The sequence below is a fragment of the Chamaea fasciata genome, unplaced genomic scaffold (genome assembly GCF_029207755.1).
Source record: "Chamaea fasciata isolate MVZ Bird 193981 ecotype frontalis unplaced genomic scaffold, bChaFas1.0.hap1 SCAF_21, whole genome shotgun sequence".
Classification (NCBI taxonomy): Eukaryota; Metazoa; Chordata; class Aves; order Passeriformes; family Sylviidae; genus Chamaea; species Chamaea fasciata.
Window position 1 is genome coordinate 3,926,009 of NW_027094106.1, and position 22,335 is coordinate 3,948,343.

Consider the following 22,335-nt stretch of genomic DNA (forward strand, 5'->3'; position numbering starts at 1 on the left):
GTGGTGGCAATTAGTTTGCCTTTAATTGTTTTTTTTTTCTTTTTGCTTCCTCCTCTTGCAAGCAGCAGCTCTGTACTCTCCTCGCTTGGCAGTTTTGTTTCCCGTGCACCACCAGCACTGGGTTTCTCACAGGCTGTTGGTTTACAAGAGCTTCTGACTTTGGGGTGTGCTGTGTTTTTCACCTCTCGAGCACAGCTCTGCAGCTCCTGTACTGCACAGCTCGCAGTGATGTGCCTGAATGTAGAGAGCAGTGATGTGGGCAGTGCAACCCTCAGTGAAATGTGGTCGAAGGTTTTTAAGAATTATGAATTTCTGCAATTTCTGAGCAGTATTTATATTTTTCTCGTGGTGCAAATGAGACTTATAAACAGTTTAGAACAGCTTAAAACCATGCAGATAAGGACCTTGTGTGGTTTGCTTGGTTTAAAACCTTGATTTTAAGCAAAAAGTGGGGTTTTTTTCCAGCATGGTGAAAACTTGCAGGTTGTGTTGTGGCAGCAGGCACCAACCTCCCTGGCTGTGCTGGGATACCCTTGGGTGTCCTGTTCAGGAGAGCTGTCTGGGGTGAGGGTGCCACAAGGGAGCAGCTTGGGACAGCGAGCTGGGCTTGGAGATGGGCTGTATTAAATTGCATTTCAATTTAGGCTTCAATTAAACTCTGGCAGCAGAAGTGTGGGGCAGTTTGGTGACTTGTTTGAGCCCGCACAGAAGAGGAAGAAAAATCTTGTGCTGCTCGAAGTGCAGAGCAGGCCTTAAGCTCCAGCTACTTTCATTTTCGCACCCTCCTGTCTCACATTCATTCATTTCCTTCTAATCTTGAACTCCAAACTGCCAGTGTGGTTGTGAATCACAATCTAAAATACATCATCCTTCTGAAAAACTGCCTCCTGACATGCTTCACAGAGCTGCTGGCTGCTGCTTTTTTATTGCATTTTAAAAAAATACGAGCTGCAACGAGCTCTGACGTTAAGTGAGAAGCAGCTGTCATTGGTGTGACTGATATAAAATTATTATATTTTTTGAGGGCGTTATTCTTTTGAGGCTTCAAATTGTTTTTTTTCACATCCAATGCTCACAAACACATTTGCAGGAGGAAACAGAGAGCAATAGTGATTATTTGGTATCTCCAGTTCATGGCTGGGGAGCCAAGCAGTGTGGTACAGATTACTGGAGTGGAAGAAGATATTTCTCCATTAGGAAGAGCTTGTGTTCTCGTTTCAGCTCTGTCATCAGTGCTGTCAGCGTGGCCTTTCATTTGCCAAGGAAACTGGAGAAGCTGCAGAACATTTAGGTCTCACCATGGCAATTCTGAATCTCCCAAGTCAACTTTAATTAATAAATGCTTTGGATGTCTCACATGTGCCTGGCAGGTGCTTCCCTATTCCTCATCCCATCCACCAGCTCCAAGCTCCACAGGTTGCTTTTAGACCACAAAACTTTTTAAAAAGCCCAAACAAACAAAAATAACCAAATGCACATCTGTTATTTTATATCAGGCTGAGCAGGATGGTACGGGCATGCAAACGTTTTTCTTCCTAAGTGTAAAACCAGGGTCACAATTTTCCTCGAAATGATTTGAGTTTTGCCAAGGAACGACAGATGTAAACAGGAGTTGTTTTGTGGACAGACAAGTGATTTCTCTGTTTTAAATATAGCTCTGATTTATCTCTTCTAAATGGGTTTCTGAGTGTAAATGAGCATACATTTCAGGCAGGATATTGCTGGCATTAACGTGTATGCATAATTTTATTTGCTCCATCGGTAACCTAAATGGGCTGTGAATGTCAGCAGAGTCAAACTGGAGGCTTCGCATAGGGGTGTTATCTCATCTCGTGTTTCATCTCCTCTGACTCCGGAGCAGAAGCCCTGCTGCGGTTGGAAACTCAGCTGGGCAGGGGCATCCTGCCCATCCACCCTCCCTGGGGGCTCACCCATCCTCTCCTTTACCCTCCCGGCTGCGGGGTGACCCCACTGTGGTGCCTGACGCCCTGCAGCTCCCTGCCTTGCTCAAGGTGCAGTGTAGCCGTGTCTGTGTTACTCCAACCAGCTTCAGCACCGCCTCAGCTCAAAGCCCACCAGCAAATTTGCTTGTTGTTTTTTTTTTTTTTTTTCCAACACACCTCCCTGTGTGTCTGTAAACCTCATTCAGGATCCCCAAATCTTGGTGTTTGTTTTCCCATCTGCGTGCCGAGCCTGCCTGGGCGGGAGGAGGAGACGCCCCCCAAGCCCAAACCAGCCCTCTCCTCAAACCCACCAAGGCTCATTCTCCAGGAGCCGGCATGAGCACACACCGGGCCCCTGCTTTGCTAGAAACAGCACTGATGGATTTATTTATGATTTATTTCCATCCTTTTCCCAGGATGTGTGTGTACACGGTGTCTGTGCCCGTGTCTGTGCCTACTCCGCCTGCCGAGCGGGGCTTGACGTTGAATTAGCTGCTGGTTGCTAACGAGCCAAGGTTATGCTCCAGCTCCCTCTTGACAATAATAAAATTAAAAAAAAAAAAAAAAAGAAAGAAATATAATTTCTATTTCACGCTGAAATATTTGAGGTGGCAGTAAGGAGAGGAAAAGCAGCATTTTCTGACTCATCAAACTCTGCGCTCTGTTCCTCTGTGCATCGCCCACCTTTCCCACCCCCGAAACACACGCTTAGCAGTCTGATTCATAAACATGCTACGGGTTGTGGGTTTTTTTTTTTCTCCTCCTCCAAATCCTTTCCCTGAGGAAAAATGCAGAGGCATTCAAACCTTGCGAGCGCCTTCAAATTTGGGGAGAGACTACACAAAGTTTTTGTAATTGACAAGGAAACTTGGGATTTTGATCTCTGCGCCATCCTCTGAGGGTACCTGCATTCACACCTACCTTTAAAAAAACACTGTGAATCAAGAGCAGCGTTCAGAAAAACTGACATCTGCTGTCTAAATGCTGCAGGAACCAGGGAAGGAAGATTTGCAGGGCAAGGAGACACAGAAATTCTGCTGTGGGAGAAGGGATTGTGCCTGCAGGTCTTGTGTTTGCCCCTTGGGTTTGTCTGCCTTGTGGCACAAGTGTTATTTCATGAATATTTTTATTTCATTGCTGGTTTTGAAGCTGAGGGTGGTAGAGCTGGTGCTACAAAATACTGATTTAAGAGGAGCTGGATGCACTGTGGATGCCCAGATGCTGGCTTGGGATGTGCTGCTTCCAGTAAGGGGCTGGAACAGGTCCTCCAAAAACACCATTGGCAGCAAAATACCCCCCTCCTCCCAGGGTAATCCTTTTCTCCAGTAATTCAGGTGTCTCTTCTGAAATACCTACTCCAGCCAAGAGTTTGTGGCCATACTAGAGCCATACTTGCCATCACCACAAAGTCACACCTCTGCTCTTTGCTATTTCAGCACCGTTGGTCTTTCTGCATGTGTTAAACCTTTGCTTATCTCCAGATCTGATTTGAAGTGTTCCATTTCCGTGGTCATCTTCCCCCAGGGCCAATCCCTGAAAAATCCTGTTGATATTTATGTTGCAAGTAAGTTTTCCCTTTCTAAAGCTTCCCTCAAACCCATTTTTCCTTGAGTAGAAAGCATCACTCTGTGCCTGGTGTTGCTGTTGCTTTCTTCCTCCCAAGGAGAATTTTAATTTTTGAGAAGCATCCAAGCTGCTGCCTTTTCGCTCTGCTTTTGATCTGCTCCTGCAGAAGGGATGGTGTGAGAACAGGAGGCTCCTGACTGTGGGTTGGGTCTGTCCTGGCACAGCCACAGCCCAGGTGATGCCTCTGGCATGGACCCCACAGTACATCCCTGACAAGGGGCCAGGATTGCAAATGCTGGCACAAAGCAGGGCTGAGCAAGGGGGACTTCAAGTGACTCGAAGCAGATGGTGGTTGTTCCTGGTGGTGACAGCTGCCCTCTGCAGCTCTCGAGACCGTGGCTGATCCTCTATGCACAAAACCTCCCCGGAGAGCAGCATTCCTGGTGCTGTCCTGAGACTTGCAGCAGGGATCTAAGCCGGCCATCAAAAGGCATCAGAAACCTCACAGGGCTGCTGGCGGCCCCGAGGTGCTTCTATTTCCATAGCCCTGAAAAATGAGGTGGTTTGATGCTTTTTCGTATGCTCAAACCTCTGGAGGAGCCAGCTTTGATTTTTCTCCCACACACAGCGCTTGCGGAGTCAGTTGGGATGCTGATACCCCTCCAAAATATTGTTGGGTTTTTTTTTTTTTAGTGTTATTTTTTTTGGTAAGCTATGAGCCAGATGTTGAGTGTTTGCATCCTGTGCCTTCTTCCCCGCTGGTGCTGCCCCACTCCTGGGGAAGGGGCTCCTCCCTGTGAGGCATTGCTGAGGCTGGACCAGCCTCAAAATCCTTCTCTTGCTCCACCGAGCTCACCTGGAGGCCCAGTGGATGCTCCACCCCCGTTCATGTTTTCAGGGCTGTTGAAAGAAGGACTCAGAAGTTAAGAGCAACACCTGGGCTGTATTCCGTGGGGCATTAGGGCAGTAAAATCAGAATAACAAACCTCTTTGGGCAGGTAATGCCGGGCATGTGGGTGCTGACATTGCACGAGGATGTTCTAGAATTCCTGCTTGCTATTTTCCATGGCAGGAGCCCCTCAGGGCACTCAGGCAGTGCTCCCTGCCCAGTCCCTTGCTTCTCTCTGCCGATCACGAGCAGTGGAGCTGCAGAGATGAAGTTGTTTTCTCCTGGGCTGGCTGGTGGGATGCGGGTTAGTGCATGGATGGGCTGGAGGAGTGTTCCAGAGGGGAGGCACTGGGAGTGGGATGTGGACCAGGAGCTGAGCGGGGTGATGTTTTCTGGCACTGCTGGCACTCATAGTTACAAGGTATAAATACTAAGGCAGGTCATGATTATCGAAGAGTGTTGGGTTTTTCTGGTTGCTTTTTCTTATCTTTTCCCCTTTTTTCCCTTCCCCCTGGTTCTCACGTAGCACACAGGGATGACCCCCCATGGCATCTCAGATGGGGTGTAGGCAATGCAGGCAGCCCCTCCTGCTCAACTGGAGCACCTTGGGCAGGAGAAGCAGCTGATGCTGAGGGCACTGGGATGTCTGGAGGGGATGGATGGAGGAGAAGGGGCCTGTGGCCACTCCGGGTGGGTGGGTGGCAGCAGGACAGAGCTGTCTGGGGCTTCAGTCCCACCCAGTGCAATATTAATACACAGAAAACTCAGAAAACACCAACCCCACAGCCTGTGTATTATTCTGCACCTGATAATTATTTTTTTTTGGTGGCGTCGTTACTCATGGTCTTTTTTTATTTTTATTTTGTATTTCAGTGTTGGTAGCACTGGAAGTAAAAATACAACAATCACCTATATTTTTTTTAAAAATCCCCGGCTGCTCAGTGGAGCTGCTGTTGGAACCAGTTACCTCTCTGGAAAACAGGTAGCGGAGATCTGGAAGGGTAGAAATGTTGAAAAAAAACCGGAGCCAAAAAGCAGCAGAGAAAATTGTGGTTACTCCAGTATTTCCATGACGTGAGCGTGCACCGGAGGCTCCTCCGTGGGCGGTTAACCCCTGGCAGGCCGGGCTGCAGCAGCTGCCTGCTCCCCCACATGCCGGTGAGGACAGAGCTGCACTGGAGCCTCCTTATTCTCCTCATTCCCATCAGGATTAAAGCTGGTGGGTTCCTCTCCAGGCTGTGCCTCGGTGGGTGACTCGCCTTAGTCGAGCCAGTCATCTCGTGAAGGAATGGTCACATCTGAGTCCAGAGTGTTGCTCTTTTGAAGAGGCTCGGAATTAATCCTTGCCAGCGATTCACCTCATGTCTATGACGAGTATTTGCTGGTTTGCTGTGGGAACCTCGCAGTTTCTGAGGTTTGGCTGCTCGTTATCACTCTATGAAAGCCTTTTCTCTTTCTCACCCGAAGAGGTGGCGAGGCTGTGGTCAGGCTGTGGTTTGGTGGTGATCCCATCTGCCCGTGGGTTGCCTGGTCCAGCACATCCCTGGACACTCAGAACATCAATTCGTGACCTGTGATGGCTGAAATCTGAAGTGTTGTACCTCTTGTTAAAGTCTAGATCTGTGGTAGCCCTAAACCTAAGTGTCACTGTCTGCTCTGATCATCAAAATCCTCCTAAAATTTAAATGCTCAGAAATCTGCTGGATGTGTTGATGCAGGTCCTGGCTTTGTACCCTCTGGTCCTACATGAACCCACTTGAGATTATATACAAACTTCTACATCCCGTTTGAGATTTTATATGCATGTTTTTCATTTGAGATTGTACATGTGTGTCCCATTTGAGATTTTATATATATACATATATACATATACATATATATATATATCCCATTTGAGATTATATATGTATTTATTTTATTTGATAACCAACTAATATAACTTTTAATCCACTGATAATTTATATATATATACACACACACACATATATCCCATTTGAGATTTTATATATCATTTCCCATTTGAGATTATATATATGCCTATAATGTCCCATTTGAGATTATATAGCTCTTATTTGATAAGTAGCTAATATAACTTATTAACCTGCTACTAACTTTTATATATATATACACATATATCCCCATTTGAGATTTTATGTATGTATATCTAGAAGATATACTTCTTATTTGATAACCAACTAATATAATTTATGAACCCGCTAGTAACTTTTATACGTATCCCATTTGAGGTTTTATGTATGTATATCATTTCCCATTTGAGATTATCTATAGGTATATAATTTCCCATTTGAGATTATATGTGTCTTACTTGATAACCAGCTAATATAACTTATTAACCCACTGATAAGTTCCACTGGTAAGTTTTATGCATACATATGCATACGCATATACATACATACACATATATATATATACATCCATTTATTTATTTATTTATTTATTTATTTATTTATTTATTTATACAAATAAACAATATCCCCCCCCTAACATTTGCAAGTCACTGCGGGACACCTTTGAACAAGCGACCCCTTTATGGAGGGACAACAAAGCACAACTACTAAATAAGAATCAGTTTGTCCCCACGGGGAGCTGGCAGCTCCTGCCGAAGGGTGAAGCACTCGAGTGACAGCTCTGGGCCCGGCAGGGTCACGGTCCCCGGCGGAGGCGCGATGTTTTGGGGAGGAAATCCGCTCCTTGCTCTTGCGTGTCCCCTGTGCCCCTGGGTTCCTGCCCGCGGTATTTTTGCTTCGGGTGTTTCCTGCTATTTAAACCGCTCGGTGTGTTTTCGAGCGGCGCGGGGGGAGGCGGCGGAGGGATGTGAGTTCATGCGGGAGAAGGGCTGGGCTGTGCCCCGGGCTCTCCCTGCCCCGAGCACACCCGTGGGGTCCCCAAAGCCACCGGCTGTGCCCGGAGCTGGGACCGGTCCCCACAGCTGCTCCGTGTCCTCCTGGGGGGATGAATTGCCAAAACGCCTTTTATTTTTTTATTTTTTTCTTCTTCTTCCCTTGTCTTTCTGGAGAAACCCCCTGGAGCACTCGCAGAGTCGTCCTCAGAGCAAATGAAAGGCTCCGGGTTTTTTGTGTTAGATATGTGCTTTATCAAACATAAAAAAATAATTATACATAAGTCGGGTCGGGGGGTGTGGTTTTTTTCTTTTAGAAGTTTTTATTTGCCTTTTTTTCATTGTTTGTTTGTTTTTGTGGGATGGTTTTTGTTTGTTGTTGATTGGTTTTCTGTTATTGTTATTATTATCATCATCATCATTATTATTATTATTAATGTTTCTTCTTCTGGTTTGGAAACAGTTTTCCTTGCATCGCTTGGCGATAAAAATCCCTTGTTTTTCTGGGGGCAGGCTGTGTGGGTGGGGGAGATTCTCTCCTCTTTTTTCCCCGGCCTCGGGGAGTGAAAGCTCCGAGATCCCGGAGCAGGAGCTGAGCGCTGCCTCCGGGCTCTGGCGTGGCCGAATCCCCCGGGATTTGGGATTTGCCCAGCCCGAGTTTGCGGAGCAGGAGCCGCCTGTTCCCGAGGTCGGGATAACCCTCCCTTCACCTGCCTATTTGCACTTTTTCCTTTTTTCCATTTTGCAGCCTCCCGAGTCAACAGAAGGGCTAAATTAAGGAGTATGTGGGGAGTGAGTGGAAAAGTAAAAATGAGAACGGCTGGCTCAGCAGCGCAGGGCGGGAGAGGGGAAGTGATGGAGCTCTGGTCCTGCTCCGCCTGCTCCGGTTCCCCTCGGGTCACCTTTGGGCTGTCCTTTGGGGGTTTTCTGGGCTTTTCCGTGCTTTGAGAGCCAGGGTGACCCAGGAGAAGGGGCTGCTCTGCAGTGCCGGCTCAGGCCTGTTCTGGGGTTCCTCTTCTGTTTATAAAGCCTAATTCAAATTATTCTTCCCTTTTTCACACAGATATATTTAGATATTCCTGCATATATATATACACACACATACATCTATATATTTATATCAATGTCTATAAAATTTCATCCTTATCCACAAATATATGTTGATATCATGTACGCATATATATGTATAATATTTCATCTTTATAGTCATGCACACAGATATTATACATATTTGGAAGGAGATTATGAAAAAAAAAACCCTAGAAGGGACTCGTATTTCCAGGGATTTCCGAGTATCTCGTTCCAGGAAAGGAACTCCTTCAACTACACAGAAATGTGCGATCCTCAGAGAGTTCATCCATGAAAAGTATTGATTGTCCAACTTACTCCTTTTTCCCATCCAGAAAAACAGATCTTTTCTATCCTACAGAAATTTTTTTCTTCTGATATAATCCAAACTAAGGGCCGGGTAGACTTCATTTTCCGTGAAAACCCATCCAAGAGGATTGCTGAAAATAGACTGTTCTCTGAGAACAGATACCAGAAAAAGCAAAGGGAGGGGTGGGGGCAGGTCATCTGGGGCAAGGAGTTCTGCAAAATAAATTAACGATTGATAATCTCAGTTTGAGTTAAAAGCGGCTCGGTAGCACCCGTGTGGGTCGGGGGATGCAGCACCCTGCAGAGACACTGGATGTGTTTTGTCATCCTGATTTCATTTATCATGGGAGATGGGTTGGGATGGGATGCCATGTTCAAACTGATATTCCCCACAGGTTTGCCCTGACAGAAGCATTTCCTCCAGAAAACAAACAAATGGAAAAAATACTCCAACCCAAGTCCCTCCAGACCACAGCACAGCGAGGATGGAGTTGAATCCGCTCAGCCCCGAGTTGGGGCAGGGTTCATTTCCACCCCAGTGTTCACAGTCTGGGGTTTCACGCCCCATAAATGCGCAGTTTGTGCCCTGGGGCTTGGCTGCAGGCGGCAGCACGGTTGATTAAAACATATATAGATTAAAACAGCAATTAAAACAAACATCAGCTTTTGGAGGGGTCAGGGTGAGCAGGTTCCTCATCTTGGCAGGGAAGGGGGAAAGATGCGGTTTGGATTTAAAAGCAATATCCTGTAGCTCTTCTTGGTTTGGTTTGGTTTTGTTTTGTATTTTTTTCCTTTTTAAAATTGATGCTGCAGGTTTGGGGCTTTATGTAACTTTATGTTTGTGTACATTTGTAATGTGATTTATCATTTCTGTTTCTTACTTATTTTTATTATTTATTGGCTTATTTTCCAAGACATGCAAATGTGAGATCCTTAATGGTGGCTTACAGCCTCATGGAAGTTGCTTGTCTCAGTGTAAAGGGACAGTGGAGCTGGTCCTTGGGGAGGCAGTTTTGCTGTTCCCCCACTGAGCACAGCAGCATTTGCTGTGTTCTGAGCAGCATCTCTCCTCCAGAATCACATACATCCCATAGGAAAAATGCATCCTACTCTCATTTTCTTACCTGGAGTCTTTTCAGCTCAAAGATTTTTAGGAAAAAAATAGGATTTTGCTTAAATCCTTTGGGATTTTTAGGAAAAAAAAAATCCCAAACACGCTCCCACCTTGTTCTTTCCCAATTCTTGCAGAATTCAGCTGAAAGGCTCAGCCCAATTTTTGGTTCCTGCCCTGGGGTGTTTGAATCCTTCCTGGGGCTGGGCACTCTCTGCTGAACTAGCATTGGGGGCATCACTGGGACTCTTGGCACTGTGCAGCTCCCTGTGCTTGGTTTCCTAAACTGCTTCCCAGCACTGCCAGGAAAATGTTATGAAGGGTTTTTTTATGAACTGCAAGTGGCCAGTTTGGCCAGTGTGCCTTGAGGGGGTACAAATCCCCCACTGCCCTGTCCCCTGGCCTGGCTGGGGCTTTTTGCTCCCCGTGCTGGCTCTGGGTGGCAACTGAGCATCTCAAGGATGCGGGGAGCAGCCAAGGGCAGGAGGCTGCAGCAGAGCCCAAAACAATGAGAAAACATTACTGGCCAAAAATTCCCATTTTACTTAACACTAAGCTGAAAAATTAGGTTTAGGGTGATAAAGGAGGAAATAAAACGGTATTTCTAGCGTGGAGGAAGAGAATACATTGAAGTTGCAGCATATCCCTTGATTGGGGTTGCGGTAATTTTGGCAGAAGGTTCCCAGGTGAGGCAGAGTCACTCCCTTGCCTTTCCCTGCAGTTATGGAAAGGGTCTGCTTGAAGCAGAGGTAGGAAGAAGCAAAAAACACCCAACACGACCCCAAAACTAAAAAAATCCACCAAACCTTTAGCTTTATTTTCTTCAAGCTCCTGTAGTGGTTGCGGGGGTTTTGGTTTGTTTTCTTCTTTTTCCAAAACCGTTACTATTTAAATGCAGATTTTTAGCTTTTCCACCCGGGAGCCGGAGCTGGAAATTCTTTCCACTGCGTTGGTGCAGGAGGGAACAAACCGCTGCTTTTAGTTTGCTCAAATAATCCATCCCTGGCTGGAGCCACGGGTTTCCTCCTTCCCTCTCCCTCCCACTCCCAAAGTGATCCTGGGATCTGCTGATGGGGACAGGGGTGATGGGACATCACCCTGAAATCCATTTCCCTAAAGCTTTTTCCTTTCAAATTCCTCCCAGACTTCATCCTTGCAAACGCCACACGGGCGCTGGAGCGGCAAGCCCGAGTGGCAGCTTCATTTTTCAGAGCAAAATGGGCAAAATCTTCTGAACTTACTTTCCTGGCATTAAGGAAAGGAGGTGGGATATTTGCAGGGAGCCAATTTGCTTTTCAGTGTGGCATGGGAGGAGGATGCTCAGGGCTGGGCAGGGTTTATGGCCCTGTGCCAGCACCCCCTGAACTGCAGTGAAGGGAACCTTGTGCTGCCCAACATTTTGGGGATGAGCCATTTCCAAGAACAAGGGAGGTTTGAAGTGGGATGGGTGAGGCTTTCCTTATTTATTTCACATGGCTTCTTGGCCCATTGGTCTGATGCCACACTCCCTCCTCCATTCCTGTTTCCCTCTCCCTGGGCAGTGGGGCATGGTGGTGGTGTCTGATTTTTTGGGGAGAGGGAGACAGTGTTGGGCTGGGTTTGCTTGGTACTTTGCTGCTGTTGGGGGGCACATCCAGGATAACTGCACTTCCTAGTCCCTGACCCGCTGAGACCAGCTCAGCTGGCCAAAAAAGGAAAACATGAGCCTTCCAGCTTTGCCCCTCTGGCTGCTGCAGTGGGGCAGTGGGTGCCTGGTGCCCCCAGTTCCCCACTGGGACCCCGTCACTGTCCTGGGGGGATCCATGGTGCTGGCTGGGTTCAGAACCTGTGAGCTTGGAAGAGCAGTGGGAGGGTGGGATGAGCAGCTGGTCTGGAGCTCTGTCTGCCCCAGGAGGCCTTGTGACCCAAACCAGAAATTTTTGGGGCTGAATTTTTTGCCAGCCATTGACAGCATCCAGGTGCCAGTGAGGAAAACGGTTGGATCATATTACCCTAGAGCATTGCCTGGAAAACAGCAAGGCTGTTTCTGGCCCTTAAACCCCTGCCATGCATCCTCGTGTGCTACTCGCCCACCCCAAGCTGCTGCCATCCCCAGCTGGCCTGAATTTGCTTATTTTTGGGGTGGTGGATCCCACAGCCAGAAGGTTTCTGGACTTCTGCGAAGTGCAGGGCACGGCTGGAGCAAGGATGAATGCTGGGGTATTACAGGAACAGCAAACCAGTGGTGTTTGCCATGGGAAGGGGGTTGTATCTCGTTTATTTTATCTTTCTGATGCCTTTTGAAGCAGCCCTGAATGAGTGGCTGTCGCTGGTGTGAGCAAACCTCACCTGGCACACAGGAAAAAGCAGCTGTGAGGCGATAGGCAAATAAGGTGCTGGGGCTGGAGGGCCTCCCCACCCACGGCACACCCAGAGCCACCAGTGTCTCCTGTCTGGAGGGGAAGGCACAGGAGGAAACCACCCGCGGCTTTGGGACCGGTCCTTTGGGCGGTGGAGGGCAGGGGAAGGGCTGAATCCTCTGGCTGTGGTCCAAAGCAGAGCTTGGCTGTGGCCACGTGGCACAAGGATGGGGATGGCTGCCCCTGGATCCCTGGCAGTGTTGAAGCCAGCTTGGACAGGGCTTGGAGCAACCTGGGGTAGTGGAAGATGTCCCTGCCCGAAGCAGGGGTTGGAACAGGATGATCTTTGAGGTCCTTTCCAACCCGAACCGTCCTGTGATCCCATGCGGGCGTTTTTAAGGCAGGGTTATTCCCCGTGTTCCTCGGGCGGCACAGCTGGAAGTGCTGGTTGCTGCAGGCCTGTGGGCTCACACGCTCTCAGCTGTGCCCAGCCAGGGCTGTGATTTCCATGTGTGGGTGGCTGGGGTCAGCGACAACAGCCCCTCACCGTGCTGGGTCTCGGGTGGCTGCTTGGCTCTTGGGGTTTAACACATGGGGCCCGTCTGCTGGGAGGCTCAGTGAGCTTTGGGGTGTGTTTGCCCCCCATCTTGGTGCAGCAGCTGTGGGGTGTGGGTCCAGTGTCAGCTCCCGGAGGGTGAGGGAGGCCAAGCGGAGCCACCTCCTGCCCTGGCACATGGGGTGGGACGGGAGGTGCGGGGCTGGCTGCAGCGGTGCTTGGGCGCAAAGGGAAGTCGTGTGGGTGATTTAAATCATGCACAGCACTTGGATCACTGTGTTTTGTCCTCTGGGAGCAGCAGGGAGCATCAGCACCGTTAGGCTTTGGGTGTTTGTCACCCCGGATAATGCTCCCGGGCGCACGGCTTGCAAACGCTGGTTTTCACACTTCTCACCTCGAGGATGCGGAGCAGCCCCACACTCCATCCTCGGGTGGGATTTATGGGCTGAGTGAGTGTTAAAACACCCCGGCAAAGCCTCTCCTGGTCGTGCAATCCAGCAGTTTTGTGCAGCGCTGGCTGTCAGCGGGGATGAGGCAGAGCAGACATCCCTCCAGGATGGGATCCTTCCCGTTAGCCGGCCCTGGGAAAGGCAGCCAGTTAAAATAACAGTTTATCCTGCCCGGTGTCTTGTGGGGTGCTGGAAGGATCCCAGAGCAGCCCTGCCTGGGTTCCTGCTTTCTGTCACAGGACAGGAGCTACTCTCCCAGCTGGGGTTGTTTTAGGGTTTTCTTACCCTTTTGACTACTTTTTTACTGCCTGTCAGCAAAGTCTAAAGGAGTTGGATGCATCCCTTATTTTGCACATCCATTTCCCCTTCTCCGCATATGGGAAAAGATATTAAAGGCAAGGGGGGAAAAAAAAAAGGTGATTACAACATAGAAATATAGCTTGAATTAAGTTATTTAGAGCAGAAAGCTGGGCCTGGGCGTGATGCTCATCATTATTCTCCCAGAGGGCATCATGCTCTTCCCACATCATTTGGGGGCAGAAGTGTTTCCCATGAGGGAAATCTGATTTTATCCAAGGGAAGCTCCTGAGATGGTGAGGGAAAATGGAACTTCAGTGCTCACCCTGCAGGATGTTTGCTACTGTGGATTGCACCCCGGACTTGGATGTGCACCGGGGGTTGCTTCACCACGCGCTGCTGGCCTGTGACAGTGTCCCCTTGTGCCTCACTTTCCCCGCAGCAGAGGAGTGCAGTACCTCAGCGCAGGGTGGAGAAACCCCGGCTGCTGTAGGGATGCTCTCCAGGGAATTTTGCTCCTGTTGCAGCAGGAGAAAGCTCCCCCAACGCCACCCTGTCCCAGTTTGTGTTTGCTTTGGCCGGGGCGGCGGGGCCGGGTCTCCCCGGGGACACGGAGGTTGTCACAGAGCCCCGGGGCAGCCGCCTGTGCTTGTGCCCGTGGGTGGCACCAGTGTTTATTTACCTTTTCATCACCTGATTCCCGTGCCCTGCCATGGTGCAGGCGCCAGCCCGTGGGCTGCCAGCCCTGTTTGAGTTGGCAGGAGCTGGAGATTAACCAACCTCCTGCTAAAATAGCCCGACGCCAGCCCCGCGTCTGCCCAGGGCTCCTTGCATGCCCTTAGAGCATCTTGCGGGGATATTTTGCAGCCTGCTATGAGCCAACGTCACCACATGATGTGATGGCACAGCGAGGGGAGGTGTCATGATGTGACGAGCTCAGAGCAGGTTGCAAATGCTCAGCAGTCCCTGGAGCTGTGGATGTGCCCCTGAAAGGCAAAGCCCTCTGAGGCAGTGGGACTGGGGGTGTCTTAACCCAGAGGGGACGGTGCTCTTTTGCTGGTGGGAATGGCCCTGTGACATCCATCACTCCTTGGGATATCTCCACTTTCTTGGCTCTGCTCTCCAAAGCTGTGATGCAGAAGAGCAGGAGCAGAGGAGCCACAGATGTGTCCACAAGCTGCAGGTCCTGTGATGGGGCTGCTCAGCTGGGGAAGCTGGGTACTTATGGTGCATTTGGGTGGCCCAATTTGGGATTCTCTGAGCCACCGTGACCGCTTTCCACTCTTGGTGGTGTCCCTGCATTTGTGTTCTGGCCGTGTCAGGGAGTTCGTGCCCAGAGCTGGGTTTCTGTGCTGAGCCACCATTCACAGAAAGGGGCTATTCAGGTGCCAGCCAGGAGTTTCCATTCCAGCCTGTTTGCACTCACCATGTTGTCCCAAGGGAAGGACAGATTGGGGATTTTGCTGGTTCCCTGCCTGTGGTGGGTTTCCTGGCCAGATGGGACACGGCAGCACTGCTGGTGCCATGGGGCTGGCTCACATAGAACTTGGGGTTTGGAAGTAGCAAACCCTCGTATTTCTATCACCTCATGGCCATGGTCTCCTCACAGGTGCGTTAAACACAAAGAGAGAGGCTTTCCTGGTGCAAACACTCATTCTTATGTCTAGTGAAACTTGGGATGTGACAGGAAGAAGCTCCAGCCCCAAACCTTCATGCTTTCCCGTGTGTTTTTATCAGTTCACCCCCAAAAATGTGGGCTTATTGATGGGCTCATAAACGTGGCTTTCTGCCCTTTTTTCTCTGGGTGTTTGGTGCTGAGCTGCCCCATGAAGAATGGTGGAAGGAGTCCCTGACAGCAGAGAGCTGCCTGGTTATCACTGTACTCAAAATTGGGGTTTGGGAGGTGCCTGCAGCAGCATCGCTGCGTTTGAGGTTTGGTGGCAGAGGTGGCAAAGTGTCAGTGTGTCACTGCAGTGTTTCAGCTGCCTGCCCCAGTGCACGTGTTTCCTGAGTTCACAGAAACCCGTGCTGGTGCTTTAATCTCATGCAAAGCCCTGGCTCTGTGAACAGAGCTGCTGCCAGTCTTGGTGCAGACACAGTGTGGGAGAAGCACTGAGAGCGCTGTGGTGTTTCGGGTGGCTGCTCAGGGTGGAAAGTCACCCCGGGGCACCCCGGCCCAGCCCAGACCTGTGGGACCCCCAGCTGCCTCCCCCAGGGCACCTGCCTGCCCTTAGCCTCCTGCCTTGCACGCTTGCACCCTTAGAAGTGGAGGCTGGATGGAAATAGCAGCAGCGGATCTCTTCTACTTTTAATTTTGGAGGCTCTCTGGGCTGGGGAGAGGAAGCTGGGGGTGGAGAGGAGCTAGCTGTGAGAGGACAAGAGCCACTCTGCTCTGACAGGCTCTGTAGAGTGAGTTGGAATGCTAAAGGTGCTCCAAGATTAATTTTTCTTTTTGCAATAAAAGTAACTATAGGCATTATGTACTGGTCTGTGTCTGACAGTGGCAGGGGATCAGGGCAGCCTGACCCAGTGGGGTTTAAACCAACCCACAGTGGGTGTGTCTGTGAGCACTGAGGACCTGGTGCAATTTGAAGCATGAGTGCATTCAGGCTTCTTGTTCTCATTGGTTGGTTTAGCGAAGGTAGGTTTGGTTTGGTTTTTTTTTTTTTTTTCATTCCTCTGCATGAAAATAGGTGATGGAAAACAGATGAGCAGGTTTCACTTCCTGCTCTCACTTAGGGCTCCACGCTGGGGGTGTTTGGAGGCAGCCACAGTGGTGGGGCATCAGTGTCTGCCTCAGGCTGCTTCCTCTGGCACTCATCTGGTCCCTTATTCCCTCCCAGAAACACAAGGAGTTGGAGAAACATCTTGTTTTATCATGGAATTGTTAAAGGTGGAAAAGACCTCTAAGTTCATTGAGTCTAATCATTAACCCAGAGCTGCCACCCCCACGGGGTGCAGAAGTACACTGAGAGATCTGGGGACAGGAGAAGGCTCTGGGGAGACCTTAGAGCCCCTTTCGGTGCCTGAAAGAGCTACAAGGCAGCTGGAGAGGGGCTTTGGAAAAGGGGTGGACTGACAGGACAAGGGGAATGGCTTCCCACTGAGGGTACGGTTAGATGGGATATTGGTAATAAATTCTTTCCTGTGAGGATGAGGAGGGTCTGGAACAGGTTATCCTGATGGCTGCCCCATCTCTGGAAGTGTCCAAGACCAGGCTGGGCAGGGCTTGGAGCACCCTGGGATAGTGGAAGGTGTCCCAGCCCATGGCGGGTGCTGGAACAAGATGAGCTTTAACGTCCCTTTCAGCCTAAACCACTCTGGGATTCTAATGGGTGCAAATGGAGCCAAGCCACCAAAATCGGAGGGGGTCACTCCTGAGTTCTCCCTGGGCTGCAGCATCTCACAGTCTTGGGCTCAACCTTGCCCCCAGCAGGGCCAGCCCAGCCCTCGCTGCCCAGGAGCAGGAGGATTCCCTTGGAGGATACCAGGGTTTGTGCACTGACGCCTTTTCTGGACTACCTCTAAACAGAGGCCCGACAAAATTAGGAGAATAAAAAGCTATTGTATTTATTGAAGGGCCTTCGGGTACCTTTAGGGCAGATGAAGCCCCCCAGGGTCTGCACCCAAAATGGACAGCAGGTCATGGGTTTTCATACTTTTCTAAGATTGCTCCATTTGCATATTGGAGGTTAATCTTCTAATTACAACTTCAAGTAATGAAGTAATTTAGCCCAAATTTGCTCCCCTCCAACTCACTTTTGTTTACACTTCTCGGGACCTGAGGCAGTGAGGTGTCCTTGGTTCCCAGGCCTGGAGAGGAATTGTTGTGTCTGACGCTCTCACGCTGTGTGTGGAGTTTGGAGTCATACACTAAAGAATTGCAGGATTACAAACAGATGGAAAGTAGAAAAGCTGAAACCTTAAGGCCTCCCCTTGTCCAGTGGCTGTGGGACCCGTTGGTGCATGTGAAGGTAATGGTCACCACCTGGGGATGTGGGAGTCTTGGGCAAGCTCTGATGGGTGCCTGGGAGCTCCTGGGTTTCAGCTCTCAGCTTCTGGCGGTGACTAGGCTTGGGTTTGCCTGGGAGCAGTGTGGATGGAGGCTCTGCACCCACTGGGGTGTGTTCAGGAGGACAGCTTGGAGCAGCTGAGCATGGGCTTTGGATTTGTTTCCTAGACCATTGCAGGCTGTAAAGTACAACAGATTAGTAGGAAATGTGGTCTGAAAGTTACAGTCCCCAGTGGGGCTGTATGGGGTTTCTGGCAGGGCGTTTTATGGGATGGTTGGACTTCTGTGTCTTGGACTTGGAGAGGGCAGCTCCTGAGGAATATTTTTTTAGGCAGGCTGAGTGTAGGAATAAATGTTGCCGGAGCCACTTGCAGCAGGGAAATTATGTTTCCAGGGCTGCTTACTTGGTGTTGGACTGAGAAGTTTGAGGAAAAGCCGCCTTGATGTGGGAATTTGTGCAGAAAAATTTGCATTTTGGGGTACTGAGTGAACTGCTGGGCATAAGGGAAGGGATTGTTTGTCTGGGTCCAAATCACTAATTATCTTTTTTATTTTTATCTTTTTTTTTTGCTGTACTGCGCTCCTTGGGCCGTTGATGAAAACCCACAGAGCTCCCTGCAGAAGAAGGTAAGTCACGGGCTGGAGGTGGTGGTACATGCCTTGAGTCTGCGTGGAGTGTGCTGGGGACAAGGAACAAGGAATCTCTGGGGTCTTTTAATCTTGGCTTTAATCCCAGAGAAAGCTGGGCTGACAGTAGAGCTTCCCTGTGATGGTGAGGCTACCTCTGTGAATAGAAACACAGAGGATTTGGTTCTGGTAGCTAAAAACAGACCCGGTAAAACCAGGGCGGTGCCAGAAGTGAAAGCATTTCATTTCAGAGAGAATCCCCCACTGCGATGCTGTATGTCCTGCCCAATGCCCTTGGCCCTAAAGCAAGCAGGGATGTGGTTCTGTGGGTCTTAAGGCCTCAGTGCTCTGCCTGTCTTGTGAGGATTTTTGTGAGCACTGACTATGCTTGGCTTCATGTTTTCCCACCAGGAAAGTCCCTCTGGGAGTTGGTGCTGGAGCAGTTTGAAGATCTACTCGTCCGCATCCTTTTGATGGCAGCTTTTCTGTCCTTTGTAAGTACCCAGAGCTTGGGGTGGCACCTTCTGGGGCACACCTGGCCTCAGGTGACATCCAAAGAGGAAAGGAGGGCAGGTGCCTGGGGGATGAAGGAGATGCAGCAGCAGAGCAGTGGTTCCTAGGGCATAGTGGCAATATCACCGCATCTGCTTAAAGATAAAACTGGAGGATTTTTCACTAATGCTGATCCATCCAAAAGTGATACCAAACAGGTCCCTGGGCTGCCTTCTGTTCACACAGGGCTGTTCCAGGCTGATGGTTTCAGCCTAGTTTGCAGTGCCCCAGTACTGAAACTGTCAGTTCAGTTTTGCCCACAATCTACTTTGGGAGGAACTCTGCGTGAGGAGATGTTTCCCATCAAGGTGCTGGAGAAGGACTGGTTTTTTTTGCGTGTAAGTCAATGTGTCTAACAGTAGGATGGCAAAGCTGAGACTCTTGTCTCTTCCTTTCAGATGTGACTCATGGGTATCTGAGGGGGATGGCTGGTCCCTTGTGGGGTTTACTGCATTCCCAAAATGACATGCGGTGAAGTGAATGCAGGTAAAGCAGGTGTGAAGCCCTGTGCCAGAGCTCAGGTCCTGGTGCTGGTGGCTCTGTGGCAGAGCAGAGAGGTGTTGCTGTATTGACGCAGTGCAGGTCGATGAGCAGTTAAATGGAGTGGAAATACTTGTGTGTGTGCTTCATTTGTACAATGGTATGAGGCCTTTGTGGGCTGGAGAGGGGGCTCAGGGTTATAGAAGCCACAAGGTCAGTCCCTGCTCTGCAGAGCTGCTCTTACTGCACTGGTTATTCATGTTGCATCACTGACCTTCTGCCCAGGAGGGGCTGCAGTGCTGCCTGGTCTCCCCATTCATCAGCCCATGGCCATGGTCTCCCCACAGGTGCACTAAGCACAAGGAGAGAGGCTTTCCTGGTGCAAACACTCCCTCAGGCATTGCACGGCTGTTTGCTCCAGCCCCACTTGTTCAATGCAGCAGCTTATCCCAGCAGAGGAGTGGAGGCTCCAGCCGTGGGATATGGCAGTTCCACTCTTTGAACAAGCCCTGTGGGTCTGGCCACCTCCAGGTTGTTTCCTCTCCAGCAAACCAACCACTTGTTGTCTCTTGTTTCCATCATTCTTCTCAAAATGTTGCTGCTCTTGTTTGAACCACGCTGTGCTCCTTCTTTTCTCTTGTCACCAGATCCTGGCCTGGTTTGAAGAAGGAGAGGAGACCACGACGGCGTTTGTGGAGCCCATTGTCATTATCATGATCCTGATTGCCAACGCTGTGGTGGGTGTGTGGCAGGTGAGGCACAGCTCCCCCCTGCCCTCGGGGTCTCTGCTCCACGTGGCTGAGATCCCTCATCTAAAGGTCTGGTTGCTTCATACCCTTGAAAACTCATTTTCTAAAGGTTCAGTTTTCACGTTGGCTGTGCTTCCCCATGCCCCTGCACACATGCTCAGTGGCTGGCTGCCTCTTGGCTCATTCTTTCAGTCTTTCTTTGGCAATTCTTGGAGGTTGGAGCTTATCTTGCGGTTATCCAGGCAAAAACTGCTTGTCTCCTGGCCAGGGCCAAATGCATTTTTCGAGGGAAGGTCTTTGCTCTGTCCACCAGAAAGCCACAGTGGCTGCTGTCCCTCACCTCACTGTGTCCCTCCTGGGGGATGAGCAAACGCTTCAGCCAGTGATGCTCCTCTTTTGTATCTCTTCATTGTAAGAATGAATCTGCAGCTTGATCTGAGGCTGCTGGATGGGGAAAAATACAGTTGGTTGGGATACACTGCTTCCCAAACCAAGAATGAGATGATCAACCCCAAAGGTCCAGGCAGTGTCCAGGAGCTGGGGTGGTTTAAACCAGCTGGAATCATTTTGCAGAGGCTGAAGAAGACACGGTGCTTGTCCCATCCATGGTGTAAATGGTTTCCAAAGTCAGGGCCGGGGGTTTGGGTTTTCCTGTCTTTGCAGTGGGTGGGGAAGGAGGAGCCTGCTGGCACCAGCAGCTCTGGCACCAGCAGCTCTGCTCCTCTCTGCTGGCAGGAGAGAAATGCTGAGAGTGCCATCGAGGCCCTGAAGGAGTACGAGCCCGAGATGGGGAAGGTGATCCGCGCCGACCGCAGCGGGGTGCAGCGGATCCGCGCCCGCGACATCGTCCCTGGGGACATCGTGGAGGTGGCAGGTAGGTGCCATCCCCCCAGGGCCTGGGGTCGGCTGGGGAGGTGGTCTTGGAACCCTGGAGGCTGGAAATGTCAGGCTTTCTGTGCTGAGGGGCACTGACCCTCAAGCAGGCACTACATTTGACTTGAGGCCATGGAACAGGCTTCTGAAATTGAGTGGTAGCACTGGGGTTGTGGGTGTGTGGTTTGAATGGTATTGCGTGATCTCACAGGGTGAAAAAACTTGAATTTGGGATTTTAGTATATAGTAATGTATGGGGCGAGATGGAGGACTTTGGGCATTGTCTGGGTCCTTCTTCTTCACCTTCTTCCTTCTTCATGGGTTTGGGTGGTTTTCTGTAATAAGGTGAAAAAGGTCTGCATTGTGGGCCTTGGGTGGTCATTACTGGGTCAGAAATATAACTAGTATATGTGTCACCTCGTTACTGGGTGATTAGCACTTAAACAACCTTGGGAAGAGTTAGAGGTGCTCCATTTTACCTCATTTCACTAACTTGTTAGTTAGTGCTCACGGCTCATGAGTCTGTAAATAGATAAGAGTTAATAAACATCCAAGTCTGAACATGTATTAATCCGTGTATTAATCCCGACCTTGGCAGGGGAAAATAAGCCAGAACCATCACAAGGTGGTACTGGCCAGAGGGGTCCCCCAAAGCTGAGACTCTTCAGCCTGCCAAGGCTTCGCCTGAGCATCAGGCAGTAGAGAAGAGCAGAAAAGAGACAGAAGCATCCATTTCTGCCGCAGGTTTTGTGTCTCGAGAGGGTTTCCCCTGTTTCTGGAAGAACTGGGGGAGCTTTGCATTTTCCGCCAAGGTTCCGCCTTTCTGGAAGCGGCTCTGCCACGGCCAGGGCGTGGGTGCAGGGCCAGTGCTGGGTGCTGCTGCAGGCAGCCTGTGTGGGAAGGCTGGGGCTGCTTCTCCAGCGAGGGTGACAGGCCAAGGGGACGAGCTGCAGGGTGGTTCTGCCTCTGGGTGGGTTGTACCCCCCAGCCCTTCTGTTGGAGCTGTGCATTCAGCAGAGCTTGCCTGGGGGTGTGCTGCCTGCCCCAGCAGAGCTGGGGAGGATGCATTCCAATTATTCCGTTCTGTTTGTTCCTAAAATGATGCCGTAAACCCCCAGAGCCACAAAACTAATCCTCTCCTTTCCTCCTCGTGGCCCTGCTGGTGGAAACATGCTGCAATCCCTCCCGTGCCCAGCCAGCTTGCTGTTATTTATGTCTTCTAGTTGGGCTTCAGCTGGAAGATGAATACAAAAATAATGGAGGGAGGATCAAGCCAGCCAGATCCTCAGCTGGGTGAGCTGGCGGCACTCCCAAACCAGCTCTCACAATGCAGTCCGGCTGCTGACCTGGCCTTTAATTAAATTAATGAATTATTAATAAAATTCTGCCATCTTTCCCCAAATCAAGTGCATACTGCCTGCCCATCAGCGGCCCAATATTACTTTTTAATGGCACAATCAGCATTGCGACTGGAACGGAAAGAGCTGAGCTCGCCGGAGGAGTTTTGCAAATTATTAGCAAATTGTGGGTTTAGGAGGTCATGGAAAGTGGTGAGGGTGTTGTCAGGTGCCTGAAAGGAAAGCACTCCAGGAGGAAAAGCTTTGAACCTGCAGTGGACATCCAGGTGATGCCCTGGATATGTGACAACACAGGCA

The 22,335-nt window shown here is 50.0% G+C and overlaps 1 protein-coding gene across 5 annotated transcripts in view; it reads left to right on the top strand.

Annotated features, from left to right (window-relative positions):
* The window catches only part of ATP2A3 (ATPase sarcoplasmic/endoplasmic reticulum Ca2+ transporting 3), a 54,524-nt gene that overhangs the window by 1,702 nt on the left and 30,487 nt on the right, over nucleotides 1-22,335 (top strand). For 4 of the 5 annotated variants that reach the window (XM_066201675.1, XM_066201678.1, XM_066201674.1 and 1 more), the window contains exons 2-5: nucleotides 18,009-18,026; nucleotides 18,438-18,520; nucleotides 19,706-19,810; nucleotides 20,543-20,681. In XM_066201675.1, coding sequence (XP_066057772.1) covers nucleotides 18,009-18,026; nucleotides 18,438-18,520; nucleotides 19,706-19,810; nucleotides 20,543-20,681 — 345 coding nt within the window. Of the gene's footprint in view, nucleotides 1-17,342; nucleotides 17,362-18,008; nucleotides 18,027-18,437; nucleotides 18,521-19,705; nucleotides 19,811-20,542; nucleotides 20,682-22,335 lie in introns of those variants that run through there. The other variant, XM_066201677.1, reaches the window with a different exon arrangement.